An 18,606-nucleotide genomic window follows, 5' to 3' on the forward strand; every position below is an offset into this window, starting at 1 on the left:
AGCGTCCTTGAAGTTATTGTTTTTAACAGTTCACAGACTTTGGTCACATGGAGAGATGATGTGTCTTAGGGATTTATGTCTATTATCGTGAAAGCAAGCAGGTTAGCAGTATGAACTGCACTTTCCTCTCTCCTTTGAGAATTTATTGCCTGTCAGCTCTCTAAAAGTGAAAAAAAAAAAAGTAATGTGTTGGATTTTAGCTGTGTGAAAATACATTTACTAATTGCAACAAATGAAAAGGCAGACAGGCCTTTTGTGTTTCTCTTTAAACATATTTTTCATACTTTGTCTTTTAGAATCCCAGTGTCATAGAACATGCAAACAATGGGAATCCGCTGTGTTTTCAATGGTGATTTCTCATTGCTTTGGATTCGCTCTCAAAACTAAGGGCATGTCTACACTTACTGTGGATCGACGCTGCAGTGATCAATCCAATGGGGGGGTCAATTTAGTGGGTCTTAGGTGGACCGCCAATCGCTCTCCCATCGACTCCGGTACTCCACCGGAATGAGAAACGTAAGGTAAGTTGATGGGAGAATTTTTCCCGTTGACCCAGTGCAGTGTAGACACTGCAATAAGTTGACCTAAGCTACGTCGACTCCAGCTACATTATTCACGTAGCTGGAGTTGCATAACTTAGTTCGACTTAATCCCGTAGTATAGACAAACCTGCATGGTGTTGAGCAACCAACGTTATGAACTTCCATAGAAGATGAGGTGCTCAGCACCTCCCCAAATCAGGCCCTAACATACCAGAGCTATTCACACCTACTGACCACTAAAGAGACTGCTGTTAATTTTGATATACACATACCCCCAGACGGAATGCTCTTTCATTGTGTTACTACAATGCAGCAGAGCATGCTGACGCTCTTGATGCATTATGGGAAATTCAAGGAACAGTGCCAGCTGCTGCGTCACCTTTGCCTTGCGCACATCACTTGGGCTGTTCAGGGTGCCCCACCTACCACACATCCAACACAGAATGTTCACTGGACGCAAGGGAGGCAGCTCTACTGGAATGATGTAGCCAAAATACATCAGCAGCACAGTTGTCAAAGCAATGGAAAAAGTTTCAAGAGCTGGCTTCCCCTCTCTCATTGGAAAATGTCCCAGTAGGAGAGGAGGCCCCTGATGGATGTTGTCAGCCACTGCTCCCCCTCTTCTCCGATACAAATATTCCAAGTAAATTAGGCACTGATAAGAAACTGTCAATGTTTAGACATTTGATCTTGGTCAGAGTAAGGCTTTAGTGAAACATGGTGAAAGTCCAGTCTGCACTACAGAACCAATGTTTGTAACCACATTAGTGGAGAGTCTTGCTGTAACCAGGCACCCTGACGTATATTCGACATGCAGATAAAGCCATCAAAAAACTTCCAGGATGATGAATCGCCACCTCCTCAAGGATCATTTGGCATTTCCAGTTTCCCTGAATGAGCCCATCTTGAAGTTACAGCTTTCAAACCCGCATCCCTTTCAGCACAATGACGTAAGCCTGATGTGGGGGAGGATCACCTCTAGGAGCAAGAAAGCAGTTCAGTCTCCATGCCTGTTCAAGTCCTAAGATTGCTAATAAAGGGGAAATTATGGGGATTTTTTTTTTGTGGTAAGTTTTAGGAGCTACATTCTCAGAGCTGCAAACTGGGAGCCATTTGCAGTGCAAGGCAACAGTTTTATTGAATCTACTAACTCAATGCTACATATTCTTATGTGCCAGTAGACTGAATTCTTTCTAACAACTGTCTAGATATCTCTTTAACAGAGCACACTTTAACAATATCTACAAATGGAACCATCAGACTAAGACCACGAAATTCAACTGCACCGAGACCGCGAAACAGCCATCAGCTGTTGAACTGAAAGATCAACTTTCAGTCAACCTGAACTGGATTTGAACTGACAGCCTTTAGATGGAAGATTCCATGCTCCTGAACCAGTGATGGCCTTGCTTTTAGCATCAACAACTATCTACCAGGAATGTACATGCAAACACCCAGCTTTAGGAGAGGCAGACTGCACTAGTAACAGATTTTCTATTATAGCCTGTCGTGTCCCTAGTCTAGGAATTTTATGTCATATTGTGCTCCAGTTTGGACCTTGGGAGCTTAAAAGAGGAAGGGTGAGGAAAAAAATGTTTTCTTCAAAAAATGATTCCTGACATCAAATGCTGAACATAACAGAAGAGTTTTCACTGGAACCCCCTTCAACAATATATATTAACTAATAAAACCATCACTGAAAAGGAGACCAACTAAATAAGAGATTGTTACAGGTATGTAGAGATTATAGCCCTAATTCAGCCTTTAACTTCCGTGGGACTGCTCATGGTAGAAGATCAGCATATATTTAAGTACTTTGCTGAATCAGGGCCTATGTAACTGAATTCAATTGTGTGGGAGTAGGTAGAATCTCTGCCATGTCTTTTTCATTGCTGCTCTTATTATCTTGTTGTACATAATATTTGTCCAACCAATCTGTCCATCTGAAATAAAGCTAAAGCATTAGCTTCCAGAATCCCTCCCTGATCATTGCAAGGTTTCAACTTCTGCCTAACAATCAAAGAGAAGGCGGGGAGGAAATCATCTGGGATTGCAGAGGAGAAAGCAACCCAGTCTGTAACCCCACTCTAAACACCAGCAAAAAAGTGTGAAGGGGGAAGAAAAGCTTAGGGAAAGAATGATGGGGAGACATTTAAAACAGAAATAAGGGCAACGCCTGGAGAAAGGAGATAAAAAATTGATAACAACAAGACAACGTGGAAAAGGAAGTAATCAAATAAATAAAAACAATAAAATCCTGAGGAAGATGAGACATTAGGGAAGAAAACCAAGGAAAATAAGAGTGGAAAAGAGATAAAATAGCAACTGTGTGAAGAAGGGATTGAGTCATTTATGGAAAAAGAGAACAAATATTGAATTTGGAGGGGGAAATCAGAATAAAGGAATAAAAACTAATTCTAAAGAAACTAGTGCATATAAAAGAGGAAAATAATGAAAAGGAAAAATTGAGACTGAGGGAGAAAGAAAAATAAGTCAGAAGAGGCTATAACAGAAGGGAAAAAACTGAAAGGAAAAGGCTGGGAATGTGAATAATGTCCAGATTGCAGGAATTGCTGCTAAATGGAAGGTAAGGGCCCGTCTACACTGTAGCAGCTTTCAGAGTAGCAGCCGTGTTAGTCTGTATTCGCAAAAAGAACAGGAGTACTTGTGGCACCTTAGAGACTAAGTTAAATAAAGTTCTCCTGTCTACAAAACCAACTCCTGGTTAAGCTACATGAGAGAATCCAGAGTTTTAACTGGAGCACCCAATACAATAGTTGTTACAGCACAGGCTGCACCTTTACCTTCCACTTAACGGACACCTTTTATAGTCTGGACGCTACTCAGAGGTGATAAATTCATCCAAGTATTGAGGGCCAGCACAAGGCCCTGTGACTCTGTAAAGCAGGCTGTGTGCACTGAGGTGAATTTTATTCAGAGGCAGTCTCCTAAGATTCCAGACATTTATTTTGTTCTAAATAGGATATTTGAAATTTCTGAACCGCAAGCTGCCCTTTACTCAATATCCGCACCACAAAGCCCCGTCCATGCTAAGAGTCTACCTGCTCCTGTCCCTCTGCCGCTCCCTTCTCTTCGAACCAGTCTATTCAAAATCCTGTTGCCAAAGTTATCTCCTACTCCTGTTATGTCCTTGAATCCGTTCACTGACTCGCTATCTCTTGCTACATAGTCATCCTCGCGTTCAAAGTGCCTCCTTTTCCATGTGTCTTTACTGTGCCTAGCACAGTAGCTTGGGACCTTCAGGAACTACCGCAAAACAAACAACATACTACTTCATCTCATACCTACGTACATCCCTGAACTATTTTTTTCCCCTAATACCCCCGTCTTGCTCTCTACAGTACTCCAAATTCTTTCTTCTTACTGTTTTTTTTCAGCCGCTCCTTAGCTTTGTTCCTTCTGGCTGGTGGTGAGAGGTAGCAGTAGTCCCAGTGCCATTTTTAGAGTTCGCAGCCAAAAATGGTGCCATAGCCCTTAGTGAGGATTCTAGCCCTGTCCCTTTAGGGCCTATCCTTCCCACACGGAAGCTTCCATTGACTTCAGTGAGGCAGGATCAGGCCTCCAATGCAGACATTTTGCAAGCCAGCTTGTAAATGGAAAATAAAGTAAATGCAAAGATTGATCATTTAGGTTCCTCTCTGACGTAACAGGCAGAGACTAAGGGCGGACTGACTGCAGATGGGCAGAGGATCAGCACTATGGAGGACAGAACTAATGAACTAAACTCATCCACTGCTAAACTTATGAAAGATTCAGAAAACTATGTTTTAAAGAGACAAAATAGATGAATTTGAAAATAGATCACAATGCAGTACCCTGAAAAGATTCCCAGGGCAGAGGCACAGAAAGAATGGAGCCCAAAGATCTCTGAGTATTTTGTTTGTGATGTAACTGGAGAAAATGGAGAACCAATTCAGTTCCCAGTACCACTGAACAGCTTATCTGAGTCCCTCCTCTTGATGTTTGTGCTCACAGGGCCATCCTCTGTTTTAGTTAATGTGACAGAGGCTAGCCATGGCCAGAACAATCTTTCTTACCACTCTGCAGAAGCCTCCTTTTTTAGCACAGAAATGGAACGAAAGCTTCCTGAGTTTTAATGAGTAAGAAATGTCTCTGCAAATTACAGGAAAATAATTACACACATCCTCTCACATGGCTCTGCATGTCCCACTTCCTATTTATAACTAAGCCACTACAGATCTGGATGACAGAAAATGGTTGCCAAGAAAATCAGGACATAGTTTAGCCATATGAGTTCTGATTTTGTGTGTGCAATCAATCAATCTGCCCTATAATATTTCTAGTTTGTTCATCGACATATTAGCTAACCACCATTATCTTTTTCCAGTCAGATTAATTCAGGCAGCTTGGAAGCTGACATACTGTCCCAAGTTAAGTATGTTTTGTCTCTATTACCCAAAACGCCATAGTTTATAGCACCATGATTTTTGCTTTTTCTGCCTTTAACCGCAGCCAACGGGCAAAAGTGGCTGCATTTCAGAGTTGGTGTATGAAAGGAGTTCATATATCAGGATGAAGGATGCTGCATATAAATATCATATATGATATTGATAGAGATCTGTGAAATGGGTATGAGGAGAGGAAACATATGATTGGCTGGTAAATGGTATGATGAGGGTAATTATCTGGTAACACCTCACAGATTGGGAATCTTTAGCCAGTTTTTGCCTTCCCTTAAATCATTTGTCCATATGAGATATGTCCGTAAACCGCTCACTCCAAGCATGGAACATGAAGAAGGGAACAACCATCTCAAGGTCCCATGTCCTCCCCAACTCTCTGCTGCACCACAAACTCCAGAAGGCTTGAAGGGACTTTCCCTCCTTTCTCCACTAGAAAGACTTGAAAACTTTTCAATATCCACACTCAGTGAAGTATCCAAAGCTTTGCCCTGCCTTATTACAAAGCTACTAAGAATGAAATGAAACTTCCAGCTCATTTCTGACATTCCTGAGCAGTTTGGGTGCTGTGTATGTCCAGCTCCCTTGGACCCGGCCTCCTTGCATAAAGGTGTTTAACCATTAATTACATTTTCTTAATTATATGAAATTCAGAGATGCTTCCAAGTTTTCCAGAGTTTGCACATCCAGAGCAAAAAAGGGTTGCTGCTGGAAGACACACTAACAAAAAGTCAAATTTAGTTTGACAAGCATTTTAAAGGCTTATTGGTTTGCAATAGCAGTTACATACTGCATACACCGTGCGACTTGAATTAGCCGTCATGGTCATTAGGCCCCTATTAAGATAACATCTGACCCTTCTCCCTAAACCTTTGTCCTTTGGAAGCATTTATCACTGGCCGCGTTATGGTGGCACCCGCTAGTACCAAGATCATTAAGATTTGCTCGGTGTTCCCCTATAAAAACCCTGCTTTCTGTGAGTCACACAAGGCCTCAACTAGCAAAGAGAATGTGATTTCATTAAAATCTGCTTTGGGTTGGGGACTAGACAAAGATGATATGTTTGCATATTCAGACACTAAGTGAGACTCACAGCAAAACCCATTAACATCATAATTAAAAAACATATTTGGTAAACTACAAGGACAATTAAAGATCAATACTATCCCCACTTCCTAACTCCTTATAGGCAATATGTCATCTACCAGGGAGTGCAGAATAGAGTACTTGCTCTACTTTGTTACCCCAATCACACATGCTCTGAGCCCAACATAAATTCCCACTGTGCACAATATCTTACACCTCCTTATACTGTTTTCCTTTTTTATTCTGGTGAAGCTCCCTCACTCTCTCCCCATTCCTCAGTGCTCACCAATCCTGAGCAAGATGCTGAAATGGATGCAAAGTGGTTTGTCCCAAAGTTAGATTTGTTCCACACTGGGCTTACCACATCTGTTATCCACACGCATTTGTCCCATGCCACAGAACTCCTGTGGATTCGAGAGTCTGGGAGACTTTTCGGCCACTTCATGGTCCATGCCAGAGAGACGAACATGGAATTGCTCCCTGTTGATTGCCTTCCGCAAGGTTCTAATTGTTTTGCGGAGTCTCTTCTCAGTCCTTTTTCGAGCACAGCTCAAATCACATGTGTCTACAAAGTAACAAGGATGAAAATTAGGAGCAGAGAACTTTAGTATAAATGACAGTTGCGAGAATATTTGGTTTAAAACACTGGTCAATGCAAACAACTGAGAATGAAAACTGTGAAGCAGGGGTCAAATCTTTAAGGAGAACACCAGCAGGCCAGAAGAAAATGAACAAACGGATAATTTTTAATGATCTTAGGAACTAGGCATATATATCATACTTTCCAAACCAGTAAAATGAAGCTTCAAAACAGGAGATACTTTTTTTATTATTATTTTTTGCATAAAGATGAAAGTGAAAGAAAGAAATTAAGGATCAAACTGCAAGAAGCCCTCCGTTGCACCTTGGATTGTTCTCCAACCAACCTGTCACCTCCTGTTGGTTTGTCTCAAGCTCAAAGTCCACTGTGATAAACATTTCTTTAGCTGTCGTGGGTCTGCTGACGGCGCCGAGAACTTTCATTCCAGAGCTGCATTTTAGGTTTACATAGTAGAAGCTCTCCATTACTGAGTTACGATAATCTGTATGAACAAAATTAAAGGAAGCGAAAGCTTGGCCAATTATGTTACTGGACATTCACTACAGCTCAGTAAATATTTTGTTATGAAGACTGCTAGGGGACTAAATGATTAACTCCACATGCTAATAAACTACAAGCAACTGGGCTGGATCCTTGGCTAGTGTACTTTGCTGTAGCTTCAGTGACTTTAATGGACCAATAACAATTTACACCAGCTGAGGATCTGGCCTCACTGTGCATAAGGTACTATCCAGACTGAGATTAGAACCTTGCTAACGCTACCAGATGGCTTAAATGTAGCTGCCGTTAGCTGGGTCCTCGTGCATCTTTTTTGGCCTGTGTAAACGTATTAGAACCATGGTATTCCCTGCACAGAATGTGTTACTCATTAGCACATTTTTCAATGGAAAAACTCTTGCCTGCTCTGGTCTCAGAGTGTGTGAAAACTATACTAGCTTACCACAGTTTTTCCACACAACTGGGCCTAGTCCCAGTATGCACAGGCCTTACAAAGACTATTGTTTAAAGTTTCCCTAAGGAAACAAATTCAATTTAAGGAAACATTCGGAGCACATTTTGGCTCTGGGATAAATATATGTTCTTGCTAAGGGTGTAGTACAGATGATCACTCCTATTCTTTCAAAGCCAAACAACTTGGCATGCTGATTTGATTCTTCATATTCAATAAAGTAAAAGTACCTCATTCTGCATCTTGTTTGCATTATAAAGAATATTCAGAGTCATCTCAAACAGTGCCCTGTGGGCAGATCGCATCGTCCCTCTTGTTTCCAGCTGCCTTTACAGGTTTCCAGCTCATCCTTCCACCAGAAAGAAGCTGGAAACAAGTGGGAGGAGCCAGTCTCGCTGTGTCCAGACCATTAGGACCTACTGGTGCATAAGTGGAAGGAAGAAAATCAGGAGCCAACCTTGGGGACCACAGTCACCAGAAAGAGAAAAGCCAGGAGCTTCTTCAATGTGGCATCAGGGACACAGTATGATCATACACGTCAAGTCCCAGGGAGACAGAAGAAGCAGGAGATGTGACTGGGAAGAGGCATGGGCCATAGGATCAACAAGGCAAGGAGAGGTAGTCTGCAAAGTTCTTGGACTATTAAAATGTAGCCCATGCCATGAAAATGTTTAAGAATCCCTGAATTACAGCATTAGCCTGCTTACCTTCAGGTATACATCCTTACCTGGTATTATCTGTTGCAGTCCTTCTTGAAACATCTCAGTCTTTTTCAAACTACATTTTCCTTCATTAAACTTAAAGGTTACACTTGTCTTGATGGTTGAGGTATCTTCTGAGAGAAACAAGAAAGTGTGACTTTCAAAGAGAAAAAGACTGAAAATACTAAGGCAATGTCAAGCAGGTCACTAAAATGACATTATAACCTGTAAAACTATCCATCTCTAAAATGCCGCTTTTTGTGTGTGCAGAGCTGGCATCACTGGATACCAGTTTTCTTTGGCTGGTAAGTTAGTTCATAACTAGAACTGGAGTTAACAAGCTGGGATATATTTTATTTAACAAACCAGGAACAATAACAATCATAGGGCAAGGTCCTCAGCTTCACTGAACTCAAAGGAGATATGTCAATTAACACTAGCTGAAGATCTGTCTCCCTACGCTTATCTATAGTAGTATGCTTCATAAATTTTACTATCCAACTAAACAAACTATATATGTTATATATAGCCAAAATATTTCCACCTGGGTACCTCAAGAGAGGTCTAAATCCTCTCACTTCTAAATCCTCAGCCCTGCTGTTCGCCTTAGCTACTGACCCTTTTCTGTATTCTCATTTGCATGGCTCAGGAATGCAGGAGATGCTGGTGAAGCAGCGCGCAGACTTTGAGCAGGGTCACTGTGCGTGTGTTGTGCACACTCGGGTAAAGAAGAGGAAGCAAAAAAGAAGGTAATAAACTGATGGAGAGAACACCACAAAAACTGAATAATATACCCCTGTTTTACACTGCCCTACTAAAAGAGATGAGCCAAGTCATGCAGCATGTAAGTCTAGTAATTACCGAGGCAAGTAGATTCATTTGTATTTTGCTGTTTTTTCTTAAGCTGAGAAGAGCTGCCACAGGTAAGAGTGTAGGCGTCTTGCATTCCTAACAGACAGATTATACAGGCAGACGTTAAAGGCAGGATGCAGGCTATACACACAGACTGGGGATATCCACACAGGTTTTAAGACATTAGTAGTGTGCTGATCTTTATTCCCTTTTTAAAAAGGAACACTTAGGTAATTTCCAAAGTCAGAGCTTGGGGTAACTACCTGCATCTTTTTAAATAATCAATGTTTTAAAAGAGGTCAGGTATAAATGTGGCTTTGCCCTCTTGTTTGTACGTGGTCCTTAACCAAAGGCCGGTCCTGGTTTCCTGTTCCCCTGGACACAGGGACTGGGAGTGCCGTGCAGGCAGCATGCTCAGATGCAGAGGATCGAGTGCCTCACTTTCCTGAACTATGTTGGCCAGTCGTGGAATGCCACGGACAGCACTGGAATTTCTATCAAATCCTCTTCACCGAAGAAAGCATCGGTTATGATCTAAGGGATCTGAGGGTAGAGTAGTTATACAAGTCAGAAAAAGGGGGATTCCTAGGGCTCTGGCAGGGACCTGAAAATCCCTATATAAACAGAAAAGGTTTCTCTTTTTTCATTACTTATTACAGGCTTTTACAAGAGTAAGTATTGTTATTCTTAAATTCTCTACATAGCAGCACATATTGAACAGCCTCATGTTTTGTTCTGTTTGGACTTACCAGAAATCAAATGGACCTCGGAGGGACAGTTTAAGATGCATTTATCGCTCCTATCGCTCTTTGTACAGGACAGCAATACTTTGGGTGATATATTATCAGGCAGGGACCCCTCTATCTCTAAACAGGATAAAACACAAACACTCATGGGAGAAGTAAAACATCGGCATTCACCATACAGAGAGACAGACTTGCAGCTACATCTGCCACATAACTGGTACCAAACTGCATCCATGCAATTAATATTTTGTACAGAGAGAAGTGGGAGGGAACTAAAAAAAAAAAAATCACACATGGATCAAACACCGTGTGTAATTTCCTTTCACGTAAAACTATCCCAGCATATTTTTTCATGCAGGAAAGCACAAAAGAGAATGAAAGAATAAGCCTAGATAAAAGCACAGAAAAGAAAGCACCAAAACCCCTCAAAGTATCTCCTGTTTTTCACCTGTTTCAACAATGGCCATCATGTCTGACTAAAAAGTAAAGCAGAAATCTAATGAAGGAAATAACGATCCATGCTGATTTGTTGGATGGATCAAAATTTTCAGCATTGCCTTGAGCTGCATAGCTTTCAAGCACACCCAAAGTATAAATACATCTTCTATGCACCTTACCGACACAGTCCTTTTTATTCCAGTGTAATTTGTGGCTGGAATGACACTGACAGTAATAATCCCCCAATGTGTTCACACAGGTCTGCTGGCAGCCTCCATTGTTGATGCTACATTCGTTAATATCTAAAGAGGAGGGAGAAAAAGGCCTTTTAAAAATATTAATCTAGTATCATTTTCACACAGTGCTGAAATCACAGTGCTGCTCTGTATCATTTGGATCTGATTCTATGGGCAACTTTTGAAAATTGGACCCTATATGCATCTGCATTCCCTACCACCCTTTGGCTGATCAAAATGGTTTAGTTGTGTGTTAAATATGCTGCAAATTGACTGTTACAAATGTTCCAGCCTCAGCAATGTATTTCAAAAGTTAACAGTGCATTGTTTATGGTTATTTATTAAGTTTGGAACAAAATCAGACAATAACATACAAGATTCAAACTGACCATTTTTCTTAAACGTTCAGATGCATAAATATGTTGCAATACATTTTATCTCACTGTTAATGAGTACACGGGGGCAATACTCTGCCGCATATCGTTACCCCTTTAGGCTGAGTTCTTAGCCAATATTCAGGGCCTTGACAGGTTGCTTCCATTAGGGTGAGAAATCAGTTGTACAAGTCAGGTAGTTTTTTGTGTGTCCATGCAATCCTGTTTAATTATAAAGAACATACACAAAGCCTTGTTCTCCTGAACATAGGGGGTAAGGATAGGAGGATGTTGGACCTCCGTTTCAGTGGGTTTAGAACCTGGAGCTGTAGGAGCCCTGGGTCTCTGATACTCCCTTGTCACCACCAAAGGAGATAGATGAAGATACCTCACCAATCCTGAAAGGTCAGGCTCCACAGGAAGACCTACCAGAATGCCCAAGGTGTGTGGTTGCCTGATTGGTTCACACCCACTACTGAAGCCAGGAAGTGACCTTTATGGGCTGTCCGAGCACTGTGCACAGTCTCTCTCTGTTGCTGCTGCCTTAGACTCTGCTGTTGCCTGCCTCCTGTGATCCATATCCAACTCCCGCTCCCAAATCCTGCTCTACTCCTGTACCTGCCCCTGTCCTCGGTTCCTGCCTTGCTCCTGCTCCATGCCTAATCCTTGCCTTGTCTCGGCTCCTGCCCTCACGTTTCACTCCTGAACATTGGCTACCAGTTCCCAGTTCCAACCCCAGCTCATCTTCTGGCTACCAACTCCGACTCGATTCCTGATTCTGAGTCTGGCTCTGACCCTTGGCTAAACTCCCAACTCCAGCTCCACTCTGACCACAAGGTCTGATCGCCTACACGCTGGTTCCTAACACACTGGGTGCAACACCAAGCAGTTTCCTGACTCGTGATTCCCAGACAGTCGTGTGACCCAGGTCCCAAGGAGCTCTGTCTCTCTGCTCTCTCTCAGGGTCATGCTCACAATTGCTTCTCTCCCACTCCCTTTCTGTGGGCTTGCTGCAGCTTTCTGCCACCAGTATTTCAACAATTTCCATCCCACCACCAACCTCAGCCTGGACCAGTCCAAACAAGAGGTCCACTTCCTAGACACTACAGTGCTAATAAGCGATGGTCACATAACCACCACCCTATACCGGAAATCTACTAACCGCTATACTTACCTACATGCCTCCAGTTTTCACCCAGACCACACCACATGATCCATTGTCTACAGCCAAGCTGTAAGATACAACTGCATTTGCTCCAACCCCTCAGACAGAGACAAACACCTATAGGATCTCTATCAAGCTTTCTTAAAACTACAATACCCACCGGTGAAGTGAAGAAACAGATTGACAGAGGCAGAAGAGTACCCAGAAGTCACCTCCTACAGGACAGGCCCAACAAAGAAAGTAACAGAACGCCACTAACCGTCACCTACAGCCCCCAACTAAAACCTCTCCAGTGCATCATCAAAGATCTACAACCTATCCTGAAGGACGATCCCTCACTCTCACAGACCTTGGGAGACAGCCCCGTCCTCGCTTACAGACAGCCCCCAACCTGAAGCAAATACTCACCAGCAACCACACCACACAACAAAAACACTAACCCAGGAACCAAACCCTGCAACAAACCCCAGTGCCAAGTCTGTCCACATATCTATTCAAGGGACACCATCATAGGACTCAGCCACACCATCAGGGGCTTGTTCACCTGCACATGTACCAATGTGATATGTGCCAGCAATGTCCCTCTGCCATGTACATTGGTCAAACCGGACAGTTTCTACGCAAAAGAATAAATGGACACAAATCTGACATCAGGAATTATAACATTCAAAAACCAGTAGAACACTTCAATCTCCCTGGACACTCAATAACAGACTTAAAAGTGGCAATTCTTCAACAAAAAAACTTCAAAAACAGACTCCAACAAGAAAGTGCAGAACTGGAATTAATTTGCAAACTGGACACCATCAAATTAGGCCTGAATAAAGACTGGGAGTGGATGGGTCACTACAAAAACTAATTTCCCCCTGGTGATACTCACACCTTCTTGTCAACTGTTTGAAATGGGCCCCTTGTTTACATTGGCCTCATTAGCACTACAAAAGTGATTTCCACTCCTTCTTGTCAACTATTGAGAACAGCCCACTTCCACCTTAATTGAATTGAACTAACCCCCCACTTGGTAAGGCAACTCCCATCTTTTCATATTGAAAAAGATGTGTATTTATACCTCCCTACTATATGTTCCACTCCATGCATCCAATGAAGTGGGTTTAGGCCATGAAAGCTTATGCCCAAATAAATTTGTTAGTCTCTAAGGTGCCAGAAGGACTCCTCACTGTTTGCGCTGATACAGACTAACATGGCTACCACTCTGAATAATATACAGGGAAGCCTTTTAGTAACAGACACCAAAGGGACTGCTATTTTTCTCCGTTATAATGGGTGGTCACATAATGATGTACAGTTAATATGGAGGAACTTTTGTGAGGACTGATATTCTTCTGGCCAATAGAGTCCATAAATGGGTTTCACTGCATATGACACAACACAGTATCCTGCAATATCCTGAACAAACCTTATTGAATTAAGTCAAAACTCACTGATTTTAGGAGTTTATTCTATTAAAAGTGCCAATGATTACGTACTATTGAGGGACTGTATGCATTTCCATGGGGGGAAGGAACCACAGCACTCCATGAAGTAAAAGCAGTGGGAGATGGTCAGGCAAATTCACAAAGGTTGAATCATGTCAGAGGGTTACCACCACTTGGCAAGAGACTCACATGGTTCAAACTGGATTCTCCAGAGAGCAGCAGACAAAAGGATTTTTGGATAAATAGCCTGAATTAAAACTAACTCAGGCCCTTCTTTCTGATCCAGCAAATGGACAGGACCTCGGTCCAACGAGGATCTCCAATCCTTAGGGAAGGGTTGGAAGGATTTGAGCCCAGTGAGGCCCCATAAGACTTGGGTGATGGTTTTCAGCTAAAGCTGTGATGAACCTGTGCCCACAGGGAAAAAACCCTATCTGGGACTGGAAGGACTCATTACCAGCAAGAGCTCTTATTGGAGTGTGGGGTGATCTCTGGTGAGCTTATTGGCATCCATGTAAATTCTTCTATTGTTTAAATATGTTTTCTCTGTGATGCTTTTATCTTAAGAATAAACGGGCTTGCTTAGAAAGAGCTGTGTGGTAACTTAACTGTGTTGATTACACCGTGTCCCATCTCTGAGGAGAGAAGTGAAGCAGGCCTGCTTAGGCAGCCTGTCTTTTGCTGAGGAGGTCACAGTATAGTCAGGGAACTGTTGGGCTTAGAAGTACCCCATCAGAAGGGAGAGAGATGCAGGTCTCCACCCAAGAGAGGCAATGGCTGCAGAGTTGGAAGCCTGAAAGCAAGTGCCCTGGCTGGACCACAGAGGGGAAATACAGGTGAAACTGCTCTGAACTTTGACAGCAATGTTGTCATATTTTTGTCTCTCTTTAGCTGGGCTCAGTAGAGGTAGAGGTTGGAACAACCACACTCAAAGATGATAAACCAAAAAGTCTAAATTGGCATGTTTGCAGCATGCAGCTCTTAGGAAGCCAGGTGGGCAGTCTCACCTCGTGCTGGCTACTCTCACTGTCATTATTCCCAATGCTATATATATTTTTTTCTCTGCCCGATGCAAACACAGGTCTTCCCACCTGATCTCTAACACGCACTGCAGAATCACATGCCACACCATATGAAACATTTCTCTTAGGCCTTCATTTTTCTCCCATTGACTTGAGTGGCACAGGATCAAACCCATAAACAGGAGTTTCTATGTGAATGGTCAAGTGAAGCTATTTCCTGGAAGTGATTCCACTCTCACTGGAGCAGCATCTTTGTGAGTTTCCATAACAGCAGTGTTCATCCATTCTCCTGTGTTCCCTGTTCCCACTCCACAGGGTAATGATGTGACTGCCTACCCTGAGTCAGGGGTGCATGTAGGGTGACCAGATGTCCTGATTTTATAGGGACAGTCCTGATATTTGGGACTTTTTCTTATATAGGCACCTATTACCCCCCACCCTCTTTGTCCCGATTTTTCACACTTGCTATCTGGTCACCCTAGGTGCATGGTACCTTACTACCAGTCAGTATGAACAGGGGTGACAGAATCAGGTCCCATGTTAATAGAAGGATGTTCATATAAGACTGCATGAAATACAAAGGGGAAATTAATTTGGTCCTGTTTGTCTACATTGCAAAACTACCACAAAACTGATTGTCTGTCTCTGCCCAAACAAGGTCTAGGACTGGAATGGCAGAGATGTTGCAGGTCAGGAGGGGAAAATGGCAATACTGTATGGGGAAGTCTGCACAGCAACTGCCTTCATTAGACAAGACTCAAGCCAACTGTGATTAGTCGCTCATATTAATAAGCAATGAGTTTGGGATTTTCAAAGGAGACCTTGGGAGTTAGATGCCCAAATCTCATTGAAATGGGTGCTGGGTATCTAATTCCCTTAGGCTCCCCTGAGAATCTCAGCCTAAATTCATCCCCATGGTTAGAAACACCCAATATGATGCAAAGAAGAATTGTGAACATGACAACGTATTTGCATCATGGTCCCCAAGGTCAATCCTGCACATTCTGCCTCATATTCACATTTGCCTATCATTGAACTGAATTCATATATGTAGTCATATAAGATCTTGCCCATGTTTCATATGAAAATAGCTTTGTTTTCATTTAGTGTCAAATAACTCAGGCTGCTTCATATGAACATTCTGCAAGTTTCCTTGCTTCAGATGTCAGATCAAGGTTCATGTCAACATATTGGTCTCTTTCACTTAGGGTTTCTTTGGAATCAGAAGTAAACAATTTAGGGCCAAATCCTTAGCTGGTATAAACCAGTGTAACTCCATGACTATAGTGGAGCTACACCATCTTAGACCAGATGAGGATCTGGCCATTAGGCTTGTTGGTAATGTGTATTTATTCTAAAGGAAGCCTGCAAAATATCTAACATCATAATTCATTTGAAGCCTTTTCTTACAAGTTTTCAATTAGTGTACAGAACTCCACATGAAATCAATGGGAATTTTTCATGTGGAAACACTGTTGGATCATGGCCTAGAATCTACGTGTGGAATGCATCTGTTTGTTCTAATGGTCCCTGTTGCTTTCCAATACATAGATGGGGGTGGGGGGAAATCATTTAAGCAAAAAGACATAGTCAAGGATTGTGTTTCATTTTTGGATGGGCCCCCCTTTTGAAAAACTGCCTGGAAAAGACAAAGGATAAATTTGCTGTACAGGGTTTTAGACATATGGATCCCATTGACGTTAATGAGCATTGCTCCTTCACTCTGACAAACATATACACTAGTATCTTTTTATACTCACCTCCGCGTTGCTCCTGCATTCTGACAAACATATGCAAGAGTATCTTTGTATACTCACCTCCACAATGCGTGAAGCCATAGAGAGTGTATCCTTTGTTACAACTACACTCAAAAGAGCCTGGATGATTGATGCACGTATGGTCACATGTCCTTTCAAAAGAACATTCATCAATGTCTGTAATTTTTAAAAGGATACGTTAGTGTCTCTTGGCTTGTCAAGGAAGCATTTATAAGCTAGCAAAGTTGGATGTAGAGACACACAGCTTTATATGAGATAAGCGAATTCTTTTAAAGCCATTAGTCTGTAACATATTGAAGTAACAACTTTTAAGCAAGCAGTTAGTTTGCCAAGTAAGACATTTCTTGGCAAGTGAGTAAACGAGGTTATATTTTTAATAGTAATGTTTAAAATAAATATCTGCAAAGTTCTCTTCACTGCAAAAGACTGTCGGCGGGAAAAAAAATGCTTCTGCAAGGGAAGGCAACGCAGAGTCAGCAGGAAAAATATTTTCAAAGTAACTTTCTGTTTCCTTCTGCCTTTGACAAAACTGGGAGGCCAAATATTTACCTCAACTGTGCATGCGCAGTGCTTGTTTTAGATCTGTGCTCGGCCCCTCACCTAGCAATTGAAATACCTCTCCCAAAGGCGAAAAAAGGACAGGAAGTGTTGGGAATTCGTGCAGGTGAAAGGCATCAGACTGGTACCCCTAGAAACCCAAATGCTCTCCTTTGCTATACAGAGCATGGGCTTCTGCAGAAGCTTCCTCCACCCAGCCCAAGCAGTGTGCCTCAGTGCAGCTCTGAAGGGACCATCACGTGGGTCTATTCTTCTCTTTGTGGAACACCACTGGATACATTTATCAGTAGGCCATAGATTCATTACACTGCACATCTTGGGCTTAAGCTTTGTATGCCTTAAGCCTTTGTCTTTAATGCTGGCTAGAATGTCTGCTTCATCCAGCTGAATTTTTCCCGGGCATTTTAATCATTTTGTATATTGTACATCTTACCTAAAAAAGCAAATTCAGTGTAATGGCCCAGTTCTGCTCTCACTGAAGTCAATGGCAAAGTTCCCATGGATTCCATGGGCAGCAGGATCAGAGGCCCTAAATGTTTATTATATTATCATCAAAAGTACTCTATGCTGCTATAAAAAAATATTAAACATGATGAGGCTTATTCTATTCCCATAGAAGTCCGTGGCAAAACTCCCATTGACATAGATGGAAACAGAATTGGAGTCTTACCCCAAATTTGCTCTTTAAGGGATCAGGCCCAAATCAAGCTACATCAAGTTTACAATGTTCTAGAAGTGACAGAAAAAACATAGACAAAAGGAGATATAAATCCTTAAAATATACATTCATAAACAACTTCCATCAGAAATCTTGGAAATCCTACATTTCTCCGGCAAGTTTGCTTTGCATAAATATTTGTCCTGTTAAGTCTGACCTAAAAGAAGATTAGAAATACCCACACTGGAGTGAAGTTTCTTTCTTGATAGTTCCATTTTCTGCCAATCTCTATTATTTTCAGATAACCATTCAGCATACAGTGAACAACCTTTCAAACAAATCTCCCACTCTGATATCATGGCAAAGGCTTTGATTTTTAACAGCAACTTTAGAAAGAAGAAATCCAAAGCATGACAATCACTCGGGAGTCTACCAGCACCTCATTACTTCAGTAGGTATCCAAGCCAGTCTTATTTATTTTACTTTTTTTTGCCTCCCCATGCACATACCTTGACAAGACTTCTCATCGGTCAATAATTTAAATCCTTTTTTGCAGCTGCAATCAAAACTGCCAACAGTGTTTTTACAAAAATGATCACAGCCTCCATTGCTGGCCTGGCATTCATCAATATCTGTAACAGAAAAGTGATTAGCAAAGAAAAGGAACATCTTCGGTGTCCTTTCGTTGGTAGATCCCAAAGACATATACATGTTCTATGCGTGAAAAAGCTGGACATGACTGGAAAGTTCATGTTCTCTGAAGGGAGAGTCCTGAACAAGATTCAATAACTAAATCACCTTGAACTTCAGGAAAATTCAGATTCAGAAATGATCTTTGCAGTTCAGGCCCATTTCTGTATTATTTCCTTTAATCGAATATATTGCTATCAAATTCACATTCACTTGAGCAAACACATACAGAAGGGCTCTTTCTTATCTCATATGATTAGAGAAGATAAAGTCATTCATCCTTCTGGAAAGCCTTTAGAGCCTTAAACTAAGCTTTTCTCTTTAAAGGTCTT

At 41.9% G+C, this 18,606-nt stretch overlaps 1 protein-coding gene across 6 annotated transcripts in view; it reads right to left on the reverse strand.

The window, feature by feature from the left end:
- Positions 1-18,606, reverse strand: part of SCUBE2 (signal peptide, CUB domain and EGF like domain containing 2) — a 63,680-nt gene that overhangs the window by 18,159 nt on the left and 26,915 nt on the right. For 3 of the 6 annotated variants that reach the window (XM_043549557.1, XM_037899780.2, XM_043549558.1), the window contains 8 exons: positions 18,094-18,216; positions 16,408-16,524; positions 10,537-10,659; positions 9,923-10,039; positions 9,183-9,269; positions 8,348-8,455; positions 6,997-7,152; positions 6,432-6,635 (listed from right to left, as the gene is read on the reverse strand). In XM_043549557.1, coding sequence (XP_043405492.1) covers positions 6,432-6,635; positions 6,997-7,152; positions 8,348-8,455; positions 9,183-9,269; positions 9,923-10,039; positions 10,537-10,659; positions 16,408-16,524; positions 18,094-18,216 — 1,035 coding nt within the window. The remainder of the gene's footprint in view (positions 1-6,431; positions 6,636-6,996; positions 7,153-8,347; positions 8,456-9,182; positions 9,270-9,922; positions 10,040-10,536; positions 10,660-16,407; positions 16,525-18,093; positions 18,217-18,606) is intronic. The other 3 variants (XM_043549555.1, XM_043549559.1, XM_043549560.1) reach the window with 2 other exon arrangements.

This window comes from Chelonia mydas, chromosome 6 (genome assembly GCF_015237465.2).
Source record: "Chelonia mydas isolate rCheMyd1 chromosome 6, rCheMyd1.pri.v2, whole genome shotgun sequence".
NCBI lineage: Eukaryota > Metazoa > Chordata > Testudines > Cheloniidae > Chelonia > Chelonia mydas.